The 20,251-nt window shown below is 30.2% G+C and overlaps 1 protein-coding gene across 1 annotated transcript; it reads right to left on the bottom strand.

Annotated features, from left to right (window-relative positions):
* Window positions 1-7,476: 7,476 nt before the first annotated feature.
* Window positions 7,477-19,382, bottom strand: LOC107628201 (uncharacterized). The gene is made up of 2 exons (XM_016330980.3): window positions 19,272-19,382; window positions 7,477-9,033 (listed from the first exon to the last, which is right to left on the bottom strand). The coding sequence occupies exon 2, from the start codon at window positions 9,028-9,030 to the stop codon at window positions 7,573-7,575; it is 1,458 nt and encodes a 485-aa protein (XP_016186466.2). The 5' UTR covers window positions 9,031-9,033; window positions 19,272-19,382; the 3' UTR covers window positions 7,477-7,572.
* Between the last annotated feature and the right edge of the window lie 869 nt (window positions 19,383-20,251).

The raw sequence follows: 20,251 nt of genomic DNA, 5'->3' as shown, positions 1-20,251 counted from the left end.
AACACCTCTGCTATATCATCAAGCATCTCAATCTTCAATGTCATTATGTTATGTTTAACTCAGGACCTTAGTTGAGACAAGCCCGACAACGCAATCGCGAAGAACCTAGTTTTTGAACCGTATCGATTAGGAGTTTTGATTCTGATTTCCGTAAATAGTCTCATTTTGACGAACCGGACCCGATTCATGAGATAAGAGAGATAATAGTATAATATTATTATTATATTAGTATTAGAAACTGCTTGAATTATATTATAAGGTTACCTGGTCTGTTTTAGTTGAAAACAGAAAATCGGTTTAACCGGGTTCACAGTTTACTGGTGCAGCTTAGCACCAGCACTCTCTGATGACTTTAGCAATGTTAAGGCCTCATCATAAATATTCTATTCTCATAATAAATATGTTACTAGTGTCATTTATGCTAGTAGCTCAGAAAATAATTTTTAGAGATGTTTTTACAAGTGTTCCGATACATCTAGTTTTAGTAGTTATACACTTGAGATATTTTAATATTATTTTAATCCACCTCCAAGAAAACCAATCACAACTCACCCTACACCCCCAAAACCCCCAAGACTGGTTCATTTTCACCTTGTGGCCGAAATTTCCAAGAGAGAAAAGTTCTTAGTTCCAAATCTTCAAAGCTTGATTTCTGCTGAACTAAAACTCAAATCAAAATTCTAATCTGACTAAGAAACATGCTTATCAAGGCTGGAATCAAGGTGAGTTGGCCGCACCATCTCCCTTTTGCTTCAGTTTCAAGGAAACATGCTTAAACATGTGTTTTCTTGATGTTCTTCCTTAGAAATCATGCTTAACTTGACTTGAGGGCCAAGAAACGTTAATTTCTAGCAAGTCTAAGGTGAGAAATCCCTTTCTAACATGTTGAGTGAGATTCGGTTAGTTGGGGGTTTGTGGATTTAAAGTTGTTCTTGATGTGATTTAGGAGAAAAAAAGTACTTAAGGACTACCTGAGAGTATAACCGAATTTGGAGTAGCAAAACCAGGTAGGGTTTGATGAAATTAATCTTGATTGATTGTGTTTGAGTTGTGTGATTATGATATGGTTTGGCTGTACTTGAAATTGATGATTTATATGAGTGATTCTTGTTGAAAATTTGATGAAATTCAAGCTATAAATTTGTGTTCTTGAGTGCAGCTGGAAACCGAAACCCTAGTCCTTAAATTGGGGTTCAATTTGTATTAAAATCATGTAAAAAAGATGGGGTTTTAGTAGCTGAAAATTTATTATGAATTTTGGTAAAAATCGGTTACTGAAAAGATTGAAAAACGGGTTAAAACAGAGAAAGAATCTAAAGAATTTACGAAGAACACTTTGAGTATGGTGAAGAACATTGAAGAACACCTTTTGATCTTAAAAAGGGCAAGGTTGCAATTATTTTGGTGTTTGAGGGGTTATTTTGTAATTACCAAAAGTTAGGGTGGTTAAAGTAGAAATATTAAAAGTTACGGGTGGTAAAAAGTGAATTTTAAAGGTTAAAAGTTAAAAAGGGGTAATTTTTGAAAATTTAATAATAAAATAATAAATAATAATAAAATAATGCGGAAAAGGCAGTTTTTCGTAAAAGTTTTAGAAAGACAACTTGATGCACAGAATCTCATAATTACCTTCTTAAAACACTTAGGGCATGGTAATAACATGTTAGTGAGGCAAAGATAAAGGAAAAATAAAAAGTTAAAGAAGAGATAAAAATCAAAGAAAAAGTCTGTAAATTTTTAATGACAAAAAAAAACAGACAGAGACTAGCGAACGAACTAGGGCAACATAGTTAGTCCTTGAGTTGCGGCTAGGGTTAGGTATTATATGAAAAGTTAAACTGTTTCAGTATAGACTTAATGAACCTATACTTGGGACAGGCTAACTATTCATAACAAACTTACATAAGCTTTAAATACATATATTAAACAGAGAAATCAGAGCAAAGTAAAGAGACAAAGAGAAAAGAGTAGTATGATAAAAAGCAGAGGACCTGTTGAAAGGTCATTTGTTGCTTGAGGCAACCCAAGAGATATTTGTTTATTCATTTGTTGCATTAAGGCAACTCCAGAGTTATTTGTATGTTTATCTGCTGCATTGAGGCAGTCAGATAGATAGTGGTACCACCATAGAACGTTTTCCAGTGCCACATAGCTATTGAGGGCTGTATCTGCAACTGATAACCTGGGATCACTTGCAGAGGAAATTATTTCATACACGGCTGGATTGCCGCCACCTATAAAGCAGAGTCTACTTACAAAGGATATGATGGCATACGTCGATTAATGAGAAATGTACTTATGCTTATTGGAATAACTATACCTGTTTCAGCTGCTTCGGGTTACGTCGGGAGCGGGTAGAAACCGATAAATGAACTCATTACCTGCACTAAGGCTAGACATGCATCATACTTGGTTGTGCATTTCCTCTGTTATGATTGTTGTATGAATGTATGTCTTCTTTGTTTGTATTCTATTCTCTGTGTTTGTGTTTTATTTTCTTGTATTCTTTTGTTTGTGTTCTACTTTCTGTTTACTCTATTTTCTCTATCTACCTTTATCTTCTGATTACTGCTTAGCTGTATTCTATTATTCGTCTACTAATCGACACCGAATAAATGAATGTAACTAATAACCCCGACCTACTAAGAACTCCCCAGTTCTTATCCCCTTCTCTCTCTTCCCTCTTCAGATGGAAACGAGCGTGATATTCTATGAAGTCGAAGGCCTATACATTTACGAGGATCCAGTGTACTATGGTTACTACATTTTGAGTGCAGAGACTCGTATGAGACGTTACGCATTATGAAAGCGTCCCTTCCAACATCCTCTGTCTAGTCCGCTTTTTGACCCCAATGCTCCTTACGACTTTCCCTTATCCTGGCTACACCTTAACGCACCTGGACATCCTTTTTCCGATGGTTCCGGACACCTTATACCAGCTCAACCCTTGAATGTGGTGGCGCCTGAGCCTATCATTCCTGATGAGCCCGAGTTAGCTGGTGACTACGTACCTGCGATTCCACCGAAGTGGGACATTTCCCCTAAGCCGATTCCTGATTTTCAACAGCATGATGAGCCGGCACTACCGGATGATGGGGTAGCTCCTATATACGCGAACGGACCTATGCTCGCGAATGGTTTTGTACATAGTGACAACAGTGCTTCTGGTGGTTCTGAGGGTATAGCTATAGCTGCGGGCGACGAGGAGGAGGAGGATCCTAGGATAGAGATAGAGTAGGATGAGGAGATGGACGAGCCTCATGACGATCTTCCGAACGGCCGCATGTAGATATAGTCTGACAGCAGTAGGGGCATTCTTTTGATGATACTCTAGTCTAACATTATCTGTTAGTTAGTCTCTCATTTGTGTTAGTACACCCGAGAGCTAGGAGCAGTAGAGTGGTTAGGCTAGCCTGGGCACCAGCTTAGCGGCTTTTTGTATGGGACAGGCCCTGGGAGTGTCGTGTATATATATTAGCTATGTAGGTTGACGAGGATGTAAACTGACTTGATCTTGCGTAAACGCTACATGTTTTGTTATAGTGTACATGATGTATATTATCAGCTGTGTTTCTATGTTTTTTTATGCTTTCTTTATATTTCTGCCTATGTATGCTTATTCATATTACTTCACCGCTCGCGACGATATAGATTAAACAAAAAAAAAAGTTACTCGTAAAATTGGCAACGTTTTAACAAGGAACAGGCTCATATATTAAATAATAGTTAATAATTAGGAAGAACAAGTTAGTAACACTTAGCTTGTTGTATGATCATGACATATCGGAAGTTGGGTCGTTACACTGAACCTCCGTATGAACTTGCCACTCAGAACATCGACATACCCACATCAGAAAATCAGAAAACCAGCAACAATATTATTCCAGAAAATTAGCAACAACATCATTTTAAAAAATCAACAACTCAACAACTCAGGATAATAAAAAATGATCAAAATCAGTAATTCAATACTATTAACTCAGCGAATCAAGATCACTAAAATAATAAAACCAGCAACTCAATCAGCATTATTAACAAATGTACAAAAACGAACAAACAAAAATAATTCAAGCAGCAGTGTTTACCGGAGGAAGGGTCGTTGAGCTCGACGGCAACACAGAGAGATCGAGAGCTCAACGGCGACATGGAAAGAGAGCTCGACGGCGATAGAGAGAGAGAGAGCTCTAGGGGTGATCACGGGTATCGGGTACCTGATTACCCATCCAAACCCGAACCGAACTAATTAAATTAGTTTTGAAACCAACGGGTAATCAGGTCCAACCCGAACTAAACCAATGACTCTCTCTAGTAATTAGTTCGGGTAACGGTTCTGGAGGAGTGGAATCCGAACCAACTTGTGGACCCGACCATGTGTTAATTAAATAAAAAAATAAAAATTTAAAATATATATGCCTTTTAATATGTTTGGATTTTAATGTGTTTGGTGTTTAACATGTTTGGATTATTTTTATTGATTTTACATGTTTATTGTATTTACAGAATTTTTAAGATAAAAATTTCATTTTTTTTACTTTTTTTATGAATTTTTGTTTCATCGAGTACCCAATTATCTGAACCGAACCAATCCGTTCTTAATTGGTTTGGTTTGGTTCGGGTACATACACAAAAAAACGTAAATCTGAACCAAATCAAACCAATTATAATTCAATTGGTTCGGTTCTAATTTCACCCCAAACTCGAACCAAGTCGACCCGTTATCACCCCTAAAGCACTCGACGACGACAGAGAGAGACGACGGTGAAGGGAAGAGAAACGATGACAGGCGATGAGCATACCTTCACCTTCCACAAGTGACGGCATAGTTGTCAGAACCGAACCGGTGATCGAACTGGTCAGGCTACTGGGTCACTGGATCACTGGTTCAACCTGTGGGTCACAAATTGAACCGGTTGATCGGTCCTATGTAAATAAAAAATAAAAAAATAGTAAAAAAATTTAAAATTAAAATAAAATACATTTTTCACTAACATTTTAAGAATATTTAGCTATTCTAAAACAATATGGAACAGGAACAATAAGTATTTTGTTATTTTTACTCTATCATAAATATTTTTATTTTGTTTTTATACTAAAATAACTATTATTTTCAAATTTTAATAATTTATTAATTAGTTTATATCTATTATACAATTATATACTACAAGTATTTATTAAAAAATAATATTAATAGATATTATATAATTATGAAAAGAAAAAATAAGTGTGTTTATAATTATTATTAAATAAAAATATAATTAATTTAAGAATGAGTGAGTTTATAATTAAAATTAAAATAAATTAAATAGAAGTAAACTATTTGATGAAAGATGTCTATATGTATTATAATTTGTATACATATTAACAAGAAGCATGACAGCTTGGTGGTTGTGAATGACATCTCTCTCATTGAGGAGAGGGGTTTGAATCCCTCCTCAAGCATTTTGAGAAAATTTTAAATTTCAAACGGTTCAGTCGGATCGGCCTTCACCGAGTTTGACCAATTTTCACCAGTTCATGCCGGTTCTTTGCGTTACACGGTTCAAACATCAGACTGGACCGGTATAAGGTTCAGTTCACCTGTTTTCAGGTTGAATCGGTTAGTCTGGTCCGGTTTTAATAATTATAGGCGACGATTCTTGATGCCACCCGGTGGCGATAACACCTCCACCGGTTCGTCGATGAGACCTAGCGATGCGAGGAGATGGGATCCAGGAGAAGAGGATCGGCTATGACGAGGCTGGACGCTGGCTGAGGAGACGAGTTCGTCGGCGACGACGACGCTGGCTAAGGTTTCGTGAAGTGCAGAGAGAAAAGGGCTGGGTTCCGTGGAATTGGTTTCGTGAAGTGTAGAGAGAGAAGGGCTAGGTTCCGTGGTCTTGTGCGTGAGTGAGAGAGAGAGAGAAAATGAGAAAGGGTTTATATATTTTTTTATTTTTTAAAATTGAAAACTGAAAAAAATCGTTCAATTCAAACGGTTCACCAGTTAATCGTCGATTCGACCGATTTTTTATCAGACGGTTTTACACTTCAACCGAACCAATTATGTGACCGGTTAATTCGGTTAAATTAGTCAGTCTGGTTCGATTTTTAGAACAATGGATAAAAGTAAATCTTCCTTCACTTGATGGCAACCATTTTCATGGAGCATGAATGAGTGATATGAACATGGACTTGGATCATCAATTGGACCTTATGCGTGTTTTTTATTCTTATGAGAAGTGTTGGTTTGATCAAGCATTTTCTTGAACAGGAGAAGGTGTTTATGGCATAAAACTTGTTATTGGACCAATTTTGATTCTTATAAAATTCTTTACAATTAACAAACTAATACATAATTAAATTTTTAACTCAATAATATTTGATAATCATCAATTAATTGTTATTAGTTCTTTAAACTCAATTTTAATGGTTATTATTTCGACTAAAAAATTTTAATATAGATTTAATATGTGCCAAATTAAAAATATTATTATTTTTTGTGATTTTTTAAAATTATAAAAATTATTTTAAAAAGAGAAATCAAAGGATGCGATTTGACAAAATCATCATTTAATAATTTTCAACCGTGAAATTCACATATTTGATACATCCCCAACACAACAACATTTTACTCTGACTAAATACTCACACGAGCCTTATTTACTGTCTTTTACGACACAATCTAGCAGCCTACCACTCTCTAAAAGCTCGAGCTTGGATGACTCATGGTCCATCCGGCGAGACCTGGCCTTCTCCAGCCTTTCATTTTATTGGTTTCTCCAGAATATTTTCGAATTTCGAGTGAACAAAGCAAGCATTCTATTAATTAGATTATGGATAGCATAATATACTTGATTTTCATTTATAAAATTTAGTAACTATTAATTGAGTATGTTTAAAATTCTAGAAGCAAAATGATTATAAGGTGAAAATTTAGAGACCAGATTAAGCTCCAGAGGGATGCTCCCACAAAAACGCGTAAAACGTCCTTTTGTAAAGATGTATTGTATTATTATTGGACGTATTAATGAATTAGTTATTTTTGCATGTCTTAACAAATTAGAATAAAATCGATTTTTTTTATAACAATAACAATAAATCTAATTTTTTTTAGGAATTTAATTATATTTTTAAATTTTTTAGGATTTAAATATCCGCAAAACAAAAAATTAGAAATATATTTGTCTTTTTATCAAAAAATTTAAAGATATTCGATTTAGATTGTGCAATTAGATCGGATCAAATCGAATCTAATAATTATAATGCAGACAATTGGGTTTATTATTGTTGCTATAATAAACCGATTTTGTTTTTAATTTATTAAAAAATAAATTATTAACTGATTTAATAAAGATGTTCAATAACAACATAACACATGTCTTAAAAAAAAAAGATATTTTTAGTGACTTTATTAAAGTAGTCTCCTAAACGTTATCCATCATAGCATTACACCTCTCATGCAAAATCATAAAAGAAAGGGAGGGAGGGAGGGGTTTACATCACAACATAACAAGATTTCTTATTCTTTTTCTACTACAGGTAGGTGCAAATTAAACCTTATTTTGTGAGTTTGTTATCAGTTTATAACTGAACTTATTTAGGAAATACAGCGTACCATGTCTGGACAGAAGTGAGAAACAATGCCAAGACAGCTGCAAGAAAGGCAATGATAGACCACGGGTTATTGAAGTAAGTGGTGTGTAATTGAGCCCGCCATGTCTTCCATTTATTTCTATAATGCTTATCAATCTGATGCTTGATTTTAATATATTTATCGTTATAGGCCAGGGTACCTGTTTTTGTGGTGCAATTGAACATTTTAGCGGGCAATAAACCCCCTAACTGATTGAAGAGTTTGGCCACTTCTTCATCACTTCCGAGGAAATTCTGAAGGACACCAGCTAATCTGAGCTCCTTCACATCCTCGGCATCATCAATCAGGGAATCCATTAGAAAGAAGTAGGAGCAGCACTGGAAGCTGTTCTGAGAATCAGGAAGCATCTCATATGCAATCATGTTGTAATAGAGATAAGGTGCGACATCGTCAACTACAATCCCTGGAAGCATCAGTTGTCCGCTAAACAAGTTGGAGGTAAAAGATATGTTACCCCATTTCCATTCAGAAGTATTTGCTTTCACCTGAATTCCTACATTTCTAAGATCCCGTATGTTCTTATATATATGCCAAGGATCTTCTTGTCTGAGAGGTAGAGTTTCCACTTTTTCCAATAATCTAGTACGGAAGCTAATAGAGACATCAAGCAGAGAAAGCTTTACCTCAAGTGGTGATGACGTGTAAAACAAGCGAATATAGTCCAGAAGATGAGCTGGTTTACGTTCATCTGACCAAGTGAATAATGAATCTTCTCGATTTCTCCTTGGTAATCCCATGAATAGAAAATTGTAAAATGAGTTGTGCAACTGACTCTCTTGGTCCTTATAGCTTAGAAGCTCCAGTAACTGAATTGGAAGTTGGTTTTCCAACAAAATGGCATCTCTCCATATATACGTCAACTGGTCAAGCTTCACTAGGCCCACCTTTTCTGGATGTCGTTCATCAACAGCATCCATGAAAAACAACAAAGCACATCCATCCACAAACAACATATCAGCCAGCTGCCCATCATTCTTATTATATCGTTGAATAATGTCGTTACTAAACAAATTCTTCAATTCCGGAATCTTTGTTGTTATAGTTTCGTACAGAGACACTATTCGATCATTTGCATTTTCAGATTGTTCTTGATTTTTTTCCCTTAATTTGTCAACATACCGGCGTGCCCAAGTAGTTTTGAGTTGTTGTCCTAGACTGGAAAGAAGCTCATGATAATGAATGGGACCAAACGATATCATCTGTGGTGAACGATACTTATTCAAATTTTTATTAACCAGAAAACCAGGAATTTCTTGAATCCTGGGTTGTGGAGGATGATGTGGCTCTGGCTGTAACTTAAGCAACCTATCAAGCCGGGCATTCAATTCCGTCTTCTTAGGCTGAGGCTGAGGCAGTTCCATTATATTCTCTGCGTTCGAATCCGATGCCTGCTCCATTGTCTAATGCAAATAAATATATGTTAGTATAATAAATACATAATTTAATAAAAAATTGATACGTGAAATATATTCCACATGCATAGATATCTATGAAACACATACATCTCGCTGAATTATCGTATTCGCGTGTCGAACATATTTCGTACAGCATACTCCCCAACACTCGTCCAACACTCGTCCGATATGCGTGTCTGTTATGTCCAACTGTGTCTTAATAAAAAATAAAAAATTCTTCTATGGACACGCTTGAACACACCTAAATATCATGACGTGTCAGCATGTCCAGTCTTATTCTTAACATATATTCTTGAAATAAATTTAGATACAATATATATTATTATTTATTAAAACAAAAAATATTTTAAATACTTGATATAATTAAAATAAGACATTAAAAATAATTAAAAAATTAAAAAATATATTTTAATATCAATAAATATCAAAATATCATTATGATTTATCTAGAAAATACTTTATATTTTATATGTATGCGTGTCCCCGTATCTTATAAGATTTTAAAATTCGTGTGTCGGCATGTCACATGTCGTGTCGTGTCGTGTCTCGTGTCCGTGTCAGTGTCCGTGCATCATAGATAGATATTATATATTTTTTTGAATTAATTATATAAATATTAGGTTATCTTTTTAATTAAGTTTTTGAAACAGAGAATTGAATACATTTTTTAATATTCTAGAAAAATATTTTAGTATGAATATTAAAAAATTAAAATGCTCTTTTATGCTTAAAGTTATTTAATTATATTACAACTTAAAAGTTGAATTTTATTTTAAAATACTAAAATATCCACATAGTTTATTTTAAAAATTCTCTTTTAGCATTAATTTCAAAAAATTAAATATCCTTTAAGCAATAATATTAAAATCACTAAAATAACTTTATAGAATTAATTAAAATACAAAAATTTTTAACAATTAAAAATTCTAATTTAATATTAAAAAGACTAAAATATCCTCTACTTAATTTTTAAAATATCAAAATAATTTTTAGGGTTAATCTTAAAAACACTAAAGTGACCTTTTAGAATAAAATTTATTTAATTGTATTAGAAATATAAATTTAAACTTTTAAAACAACTAAAATACTCTTATAACTAATTTTTAAAAGAACAAAACAAACTCTTAAAGTTAATTTAAAAAAAAAGACTAAAATATCATTATAGAACTAATTCAATGTTTGATTGTATTATAAATTTCATAGTCAAATTTAATTTAAAAGACTAAAATACTTTTTTAGTTTATTTTAAATGATTAATAAAATACCCTTTTAAAAACTCAAATAAAAATAACATTTTATGAAGAATTTAGAAGTATCCATTTCATCATTTGGAACTATTTCCCATCTCTCTCTCCTTTACTATACATCCCTGCATAGAATTTAATAATGGTGCTAATTTACTTTATCTTTTACAATTGATTTAAATGATAGATGTAAGTGAGGTGAAAAAGAAGTGTAGAATATTTTTTTATATATAGGCATATAGAGGCTTCGATCCACTGCTAATGACTTCCTAGTCCGCTTTAGTTTATCCATTCAGAATTGGATATTATATCACAATATCTAATATGGGTACTATATTATTACCCTTTAAAAATATTATATCTCATTCCAAATTGTTGGTTATTAGATTACAATATCTAATATGAATATTATGTCTATAAAAAGGATTGATAATAGGTAACATGTAAATTTTCTTTTTGGCACATTATTGGTGACAATATTTTTAACTTAGAATCTGACTCATATTGTTACTCAAATTTCTCACCAGTAAAATTCTAATACAAATACATACTATGATAGTGTTAATAACAAAAATAAACTTAATAATTGTTACTTTAAAAAGTAACGACACAGGTTAATTTCATTTTTTTTAAGTTATTTTGTCAATGGAAAAATCTTTCAGATATCAATAGTATAGCAAAAGTAATTAAAAATAGCACAAATAGCAAAAGTTATTTTTAACACTGCACCACGCGAGGGATAGTTTGTAAATCCCTCTGTGACAATATATGGATGCAAAATAATAAACCAACAACCTGAAAGAAAGGAATATAATAATGCAACTCAATTAACAAGAAAGAAAGGTATTATGATCCTAAAGTGACCAATATAACAGGCACTGAACGATGAATATGGATGTCATCAATATTATTCTATTCCATTTTCATTTTTCATAACAAAAAAATATCTCTTCTCATTGCTGTTTCTTGCAGAGAAATATAATTTCACAATTTTGTTCTGAGATTATTCATTTTAACAAATGGTATAGTAAAAATGGTGTTTCCAAATAAAAATAAGAAAAAAACTTTAAAATTCAAAGTTTGTTGGGATTACGGCGAAGTTGTTCACGCACAAAAAAAATTAAACTCGGAGAATTAAACTCTCATTAATTTTTTTGGAAAATAATAATTTTTTTAATTTATAATAGAAAAAATGCCCACTACTAAAATGTCATTTTAATTAACCATAAAAGAAATAAAATATCCTTTCTAAAAATGTTGTGAAAAGACTAATGTATCTTTTTTAATATTTTGACAAAAATTAACCTTTAAGGTTAATTTTAAAAATAAAATATTTACATAATTCATTGTAGAAAAAACTAAAGTAACATTTAGTATAATTTGAAAAAGACTAAAATATTTTTGTGTTACATTTTTAACGGTCTAAAAATAGCTAGAAAAATACCAGTTTAACGTTAATTTTAAAATTACTAAAATAACTTTATCTAATTAATAAAGATTACTCAATTATGTTAGGAAATATAAATTTTAATTTTATATTAAAATAACGAAAATATTGTTATAGTTCATTTTTAAAAGAAGACAACAACCTTTTTAAGGTTAATTTTTAAAAGAATAAAATAACCTTATAGCATTAATTAATATTGTTTGATTTCGTGAGAAATTAGACATTATTTGAATTTTATTTTAAAAAAGACTCAAATACACAAAGATCATTTTAGAGACTAAAATATTCTTTTTAGAATTATGTTTTGAAAGTTAAAATATCCTTATAATTTTTTTTAAAAAGACTAAAATAACATTTTAAGGTTAATTTGTAAAACTAAAATATCCTTATATATATTATTAATAAAGGTTATTTGATTGTATTAGAAAATAGAAATCAGAATAAGATTTTAAAAGGACTGAAATACCTTTTAGGGTTAAAGTTGTTTAATTGTATTAAAAACTTGAATTTAATTTTAGAAAGGCTAAAATAAAATAACCTTAGCTTATAGTGAATTTTTAAAAGATTGAATTACCATTTTAAAATTTAGATTGTTTAATTAATTGTACTATAGTTTGAAATATAAATTTTATTTACAAACACTAAAATACTCTCTTAATCATATTAAAAAAAAAAAAACAAATGCCCTTTTAGGATTAATTGTAAGAAATTAAAATACCAATTTTGTATTAAAGTTGTTTAGTTGTATTATAATTTCAGAAGTATGAATTTGACTTAGTAAAACTAAACTACTCCTGTAGTTATTAATTTTAAGAGATTAAATTTAGGATAAGTTAAAAAAAAAAAAAAAAAAACTAAAATTCCCTTTAGTGTTTAGTTGTATTAGAAATTTGACTTTTTATTTTAAAAAAAGGAAAAAACAATATAACCTTTTTGTGAATTTAAAAATATGAAAATAACCTTTATTTCATACAAACACACAAATATTAGCATCACAACGACCTACCAAAGTACTTTAATATCATAATTATTATTGACTTCAGATTATAAATTAAATTTAAATTTAAATTTTTTTCCTGCAATATTTCGTTATACAAAAGAAAATTAATAATGTGCACATCTTTCATTTTAATTAATCTTCCTACTACTCTACTACTTTATTGGTGAGGATGGCAGCTAATAATATTAATAAGTTAGTTTCAACATTTTGTTGCAATTTTATGCACACATCTTAAATATGAGTTTGTATAGGAACAATATATGCTTGCATAGAAACATTTTAATTTCGGGTGTTATTTTTTTTATTATCGTCGGTTAATGAGTTGGTGCATGTATAAGGTGAAATTCGAACTTTTAACACAGTAACACTTACTTAAACAGACTAATAAATTAACTATTAGACCAACTCAACTTGATTAATTTCGGATGTTCGTTATTATATAGAAAAATGATCACGTATTCGTGTCATCCTGTGTACGATTGCAGAACTTCATGTTCTTGTGTACTATCAAGTTTCCAACAATATTTTTGTCTTCTAGTGAGTTTTGGAATTACCATATTAATCCTTGAAGTAGATATGAAATTATACAATTGGCCAACATTCCCATTTCAAATATTTGTGGCTTAATTAGTGGCCTAATTTTGACTTATTCAAAGTATATAAGAGTAGGTGATAGAAAGGCTCAACATTCCCATTTGTAATATAGAGTATTTGAAAATATTTTGATTGTTATGTAAATTTAAAAACAATTATTTTACATATTAATATTATTATAGAGCAGTAATTGAATATGTTAAGAAACTAATACCGATAAAATTAAACAATTTGTTAATAGGAAAGAAATTATGTAAATCCCGTTAAATTAGTGAATAATTAATTAATAACTTAGTTTTTAATAAAAAAAATTAGAAATACGAATATTATATTAAATTAGGATAGAGCTCATCGAAACAAAAATTTTGACACTAATTTTAAAAAAATGGTCTAAAATTAAATCGAACAGACCAAATCGATTGAACTGGATCTAAACCGGACTCGTAAGCCCAACCGACCCAGCTCATTTAAGTGAGCACGGTTACCTTTCTTCTTCAATTCAGCAAAACGCTGAAAGTCACCAAACAGGGAGAAGAAGGAAGAAACCCCCAACGTTTACGGTAAACTTCAACTTGCCGTAACTCCTCCGTCCGAGCTCCGATCGCCGCATCGTTTGTGGCCATGCGACCACCGCGTTGAGCTCTACATTTTTACTAGAACAATTTCATAGGTAACCTGCTATTTTACCTCAGCCTCTTCTTCCCCAATTTTTGGAAAATTAAGTGGAGATATTGAATTTCTTTACTCTTTGATGTTTTAGGATCCAATTAGCTTGAAAAAAATATTTACTCTTACTTATGTGAAGCTTAGGTAAGGTGAGGATATAATAATTTTATCTAAATATTCTGAATTGATGTTTTTGGGAATTAAATTGGGTATATATGTGTTATGAATGTGTATTAGGTTGTGAATAAATAATTGAAACTGAAAATTGTGAATACCGGAACTTGGAGGAAGCTGTTTAGTTGAGGTTTTGGGGCTATGATTGGTTTTAATAAATTGCCTTGGTCATTACGAGGAAAATCGGCTAAGGTATGGTTTAGGTTTCTTGCATTTAATATATAATGTTCTGTGAAAATTTAGGCTAGATGACCGTAGGATAGGTTGGAAAGCATGTGTATATATATATTGTTAGTATCTTGTGAAAAAACATGTTTGGCTTGGTCTTGGTTGATTAATTGATGGTTTGGAAAAATATTGATTTGAGGTATATTTGTTGTGGTGGTTGTTGTGATGATAAGGAAGGCCATATTGTATTATAAGCCTAGGTTTTGTAAACTATGGTTCTTGGTTGGTTTTGGTTGATGGATTTGAATACTGTAAGTGTATTTTTGTCAATTTGAGGTAGGTTTATTGTGTTGATTATTAAAAGAATGAGAGAGGGGTATATTGTATTGAAGAATGCAGGTTTAGAGGTGAAAGGAATGGAATTATTGAATGAAAATGAAGTTTGGAATTGTTTGCAAAACTTTGGTTTTGGACTGAACTTCGGCAGGCTATAACTTGGCTTCCGGAACTCCAAATTGATTTCAACTTGTCTTAAATGAAAATTTGGTTCATGAAGTTTATGTCGTTCGAAAAATGGAAGAAAAATTATTTAAAATGACTGAATTATGTCCGTCAGAAATTTTGGTGTGGATTATGTAATGTTGCTGGTGAGATTTCCATGATTGTGCATCACTCTGGTTAATCCTTTTTTTTAAAAGAACGTCCGTCCACGCGTACGCGTGGCATGGATTTCTGGCGATGCGTACGCGACTGGTCCCATGCATAAGCATAAGGAGCTAACAAGTATGTCCTCGCGTACGCGTAACATGAAGTTTTCACCTATGCGTACACATGACAAGGGACGCGCACGCGAGCTGCACCTCTACACACCCACGCGTACGCGTGCGCCACGCGTACGCATGCCCCCTATTTCAGCAAACAAAGTTTTCAGAATCTTAAACCCTATTTCAAACTTCTAAACCCCTATCTTCATTTCTTTAATCATAAATGGTAGTATTAAACCTGATAATCAGATGAAGCTAGAAAATGGGAATAACTTGGAGGTGAAGTAAAGCTGAAAAGTGATGAATTGATTATGGTATGTTATAGATGATCATGTATGATACTTGGCTTGATAATCAAATGAATGATCATTTATGATACTTGGCTTGAATGATTAAATGATCTGAGATACGAGATTTTCTGGGTAAAGTACCGTGGCTTGCAACCATGTATACCAGGTTGAAACTCGATACTCTATTGACCCTACGACGTAAGGGTGACCAGGCACTTATAAATTCTCGGGAATGTTAACCCCATTGAGCAATATTGATTATTTGAGAAAAAAAAAGCTATGCATAGACTCTTGGAGATGCACGTCGAAGGACAGTCTAAGGTTTTCGGACTTGTCGGGTTAGCTGGATAACTGACAGATGAACCTCATCAGCCATAGGTCAGGCATGCATCATATGCATACTACTTGAATTACTTGTTTGTACATTAACTGGGTGTGCCTAAGTGTACTTGCCATGTTAAATGTATATTTGTTACCTGCAATATTTGTAACCTTTTTGTGCTTGCCTTTATCTGTTTATTTGTCATGAAATGCTGACGAAGATGGAGGTATGGAGGAATAGCAGTATGGGACTTAGATTTATGATTAAGTTAAGTTACGCTTAGATACTCTTAGAAAACCACCTTTTATGGCTTCTGTTTAATACTTTAAGCTCTATAAATTTGAGTGTCGGCATTCTAGGATTGCCTCTGACATTCCCAGGACCTTATATATTATGTGTGTGGCACCTTTACCATACTGAGAACCTTTGGTTCTCACCCCATACTATGTTGTTGTTTTTCAGATGCAGGTCGAGAGGCATCTCGTTAGGCGTCTGGACTCCTGAAGCGAAGTAGTTACTGGGTTATTTTGTAGTGCAGTGATGTATATATATATGTACTTAGCTTTCTCTCCGCATAACTCGTTCTTTTGAGCCTCTTAGAGGTTTATGGAGAGACAGAATTTTTGTTTATGTACATTTTGGGTTTTGGATATGTGTGTGTATGTGTTCTCCGGCTAGTCTTGGCTTCGCGGGCGGAGTTAGGAGCTTGTTACTTTGTATCTTTGACCCTCTGTTCCTATTTTTGGTTACTTTATACTTAACAAGCTATAGCTTTCTTAGTATGCAAGATAACTCGTTTCTTGGGCATTGCGCTTTTATTTCGCTATTTTTATTTCCTCTATTCTTCAAGGCTCCTAGTATATTATAATCTTTCTGCTATTATATGTATACATTTTATTCGATAGGTCATAATATCACACACCACCTCTATTTTACAGCTTAAGGGTAAAACTCAGTGTGGTAAGGTGTTACAAATTAAGAATAATTAGAGTAGATATTTATATAATATACAAAAACATTCTATTCAATCTGTATTTATAAAATATTTTAAATTTATTTTATTAATTTATTTAATTTGTATTAATTTTATTTTATTGCAAAAATATTCTTGAATAATTATTGGAGATAGAAGATAAAAAAATATAATTATAAAAAAAGTGTTAAATTTAAATATGACTATATATATATATATATATATATATATATATATATATATATATATATATATATATATGAGTAAATAGTCAAATTAGTCCTTAAAAGATCATTCGTTCTTTAAATTAGTCACCGAAAGATTTTTTTAATCAAATTCGTCTTTTAAAGATTTTAAATTAGTCATATTAGTCTCTTGGTCACTTCCATTCCTAACGACGTCAACTTTTGTTGATGTTATATGTTAAGTAACATCAAAACATACATCTAATAGTTCTAATTGACTATTAACATAATTAGTTTATGAAATTAAATCAAATCAACCTCAAATTGAAGGATTTCAATGGCTCAAATTTTCTCCTCAATTAGATTTTTATATGATATAATTTCATAAACGTATTATATTAATAGTCAACTAAGATTTATAGGTAGGTGTGTGTTAGGGTGTCATTTAACGTGTCACATTAGCACATTTTGATATCATCAATTAAAAAATTAACGGAAGGACTAACATGACTAATTTAATATCTTTAAAGGACGAATTTGATTAAAAAAATTTTCTGAGAACTAATTTAAAGAATGAGTAATCTTTTAGGGACTAATTTGACCTTTTATATATATATTGTTCTCAAAATTATTTTTCTTTGTACTTTATTTTCTTTATTTGTCTTGTTAGTTTATTATTATTTTATTGTTTTAAATTATAATTTGAAATTAAGTGCTATTTTTTTTAAAGTAATATATTTAAATTATATTCTCTTATTACGTTGTTTTAGTTATTTTGTATTTTTAAATTTGTTAAATTTTCTTTATATATTTCTTCTTAATATATCCATATATGTGAGAAATTTTAGGGGTCAATAATTATTAGTACCTTTTGTCATTATTTAACTAGTATAATTACTAAATTATTTTTAACAAATAAATTTTATTAATTTATGTGTACAAATTTTAAAAAATATAAGTGCAAACGATATTAATTCATGTGTACTAAATTCTAATAAATAAGAGAATATTCCAATTTTAGTTATTTTATTTGCAATTATGTTATTGTATATTGTAACATGTTGATTTTATTAATTATATATAAATTTTAAGTAATAACACCACTTTCTCTTAATTATACTTTTTTTATTTTATCTTCTTTCAAATTTATTCCCGATAAATTATTCAAGAATATTTATATAATAAAATAAAAGTAATACAAATTAAATAAATTAATAAATAATAAAATTAAAAAATTTTAAAAATATGAATTGAATAGATTTTTGTTGTATAGCATGAATATCTATCTTAATTATACTTAATTTTGTTTTTATTAAAAATTTATTTAACTTTATCAGTATGAATTTCTTAATATATTCAATTATTTTCCTGTAATAATATTAAAATATAAAATAATTGTTTCGAAATTTACGTGAAAATGAAAATATTTTTAAAAACTTTATATTATAATAGAAATGTTGAGCTGTTTCATCATTTATCTGTGTAGTTAATATTTTTTTACCAAAATTTTTTATTTCATGGCATTACACAAAAGTTGGAGCCCATTTAAGTGAAAGCAACAAAAATGTAATTAAAAGGCTCAATACTAAATCAGCTAAAGCAACTTTAGTATACAAAACAGTTATTTTCCAATTGGTTTGGGCAAGCAACAGAAATTTGAATCATTATAAACTGACCAGAGTATGAATCGATTGCATGCTCAGCGTGAGTTCTTGCAGGTGCTATCCACATCAAGAATTTTTTATTAATCTAAGTCATTTACATTTTTTAAAATATATCTGAAAAGTTCTAAATAGTAAAATCAAATGTTCTGATCAAGTACAATGCAACACTTGAATATTTTTCTATTATATATCTTACTTAGCACAAGAGAGTATTAAAACACTCAGGCTGAATTTGGTTTTCGAAACTAGTGAGATTAAACCAGAGATAGGAACTTCAAAGAGTGAAAATATAAAGATTTGAAATTCTTAAATAAAAATTGAAATTTTAATAATATCTTTTTAAAAAATATTTTTATTTAATTTTTTAATTTTAAATTTATCATTTAATTTTTATATTTATCTTAAAAAAAAAATAATACTAAAACATAACTCAATTTAGTACATTTTACGCTATACATATAATACAAAAATTTAATTTGGTCTATGTTTCTCGGTTTTAAGTTTTCTTTTAAATACAGTCTTAATTCATAATAGGTATTTTTTGGTGACTTAAAAGAAACATTAAATAACAAGTATTTATACATATATATATGGTCTTTTTGCAATTAAGCAACATTAAATAAATATATATTTCTAAGTTTTAATATAATTAACCACCCTTAATCCTAAAAGTATGTAATTAAAGTAGCATATAAGGATTAGTTGAAGTTGATGAATGGGTGGCTAGCTGACCTTAATTACCACGAGAGAGGGTGAAGTCCTTAGCTTCGTAATGCAAACCAACCTGCCCAAAAACAAAGAAACAAGAAACTAAAGGGATTCTGATTAGCAGTAGGAGAATAGTGAATAAAGTTTGTATACATCTGCTTCTAACGAAACCTGTCAAATTTATTCTCATTTCGCATTCCACTATTTATTACTAACCTCTAAACATTTATCATTTATTTTTACTATGTGATATTCAACTACCACTGTCCTTGCGGTTTTTAATTTTTTATTATTTAATTATTTACTCAAATAAATAAATTTATAGAATTTTATGTTTTTAAATATTTAGGTACAATTTTACTAGTACAAAAAGCGAAAAAAATTACGATATTTGCGTTGAATTATTTCTGTATTTTTATTGTTGATGCAAGCGAAAATAAAATAATTTTTTTTCTAAGTTTACGTTGTCAATGCCAGCAAAAAATGAAAAAAAAAAAAGAAAAAAAGAAATTATTGTCAATTACTCTCACATTTATAATTTTACTTAAAATAAAAAAAGTGCTCTCCTTGCTTAAAATAAGTTGACTCGCTAGTCAACTAAATAAAAAAAAAACAAGTCCACTATTCGCTCCATATAAATTTACACGTTGTTCATGCTTAGACTTAGATTAGATGCCACCAAAATGGAATAATTTCCAATAAAAAAATTTTAGTATTTTTTGTAATTTTTAAATAAAAATAAAAATATAAAAATTTATTTTTCAAAAGTGATATTTTTACTTTTTTTTTAAAAAAGTATTTTAACATAATAAATAAATAAATGAATATTTTATATTTTTGTATTTAAATATAATTATTAAATAAAAATATTTTTATGAATACTATCAAATAAAAAATTCTCTCTTTTTTGGTTTTAAAGTTGACTGACAGACTCAAGTTACAGTATTATAATAAGGTAATTATTTAAATAAAGATGACAAAAATATCTTTTTATAAAAATATTT

The sequence above is a fragment of the Arachis ipaensis genome, chromosome B2 (genome assembly GCF_059453495.1).
Source record: "Arachis ipaensis isolate K30076 ecotype BB chromosome B2, ASM5945349v1, whole genome shotgun sequence".
Taxonomy (NCBI): Eukaryota; Viridiplantae; Streptophyta; class Magnoliopsida; order Fabales; family Fabaceae; genus Arachis; species Arachis ipaensis.
Note: the sequence above shows the minus strand (reverse complement) of the source record. Positions and strands in the feature narration are given on the sequence as shown.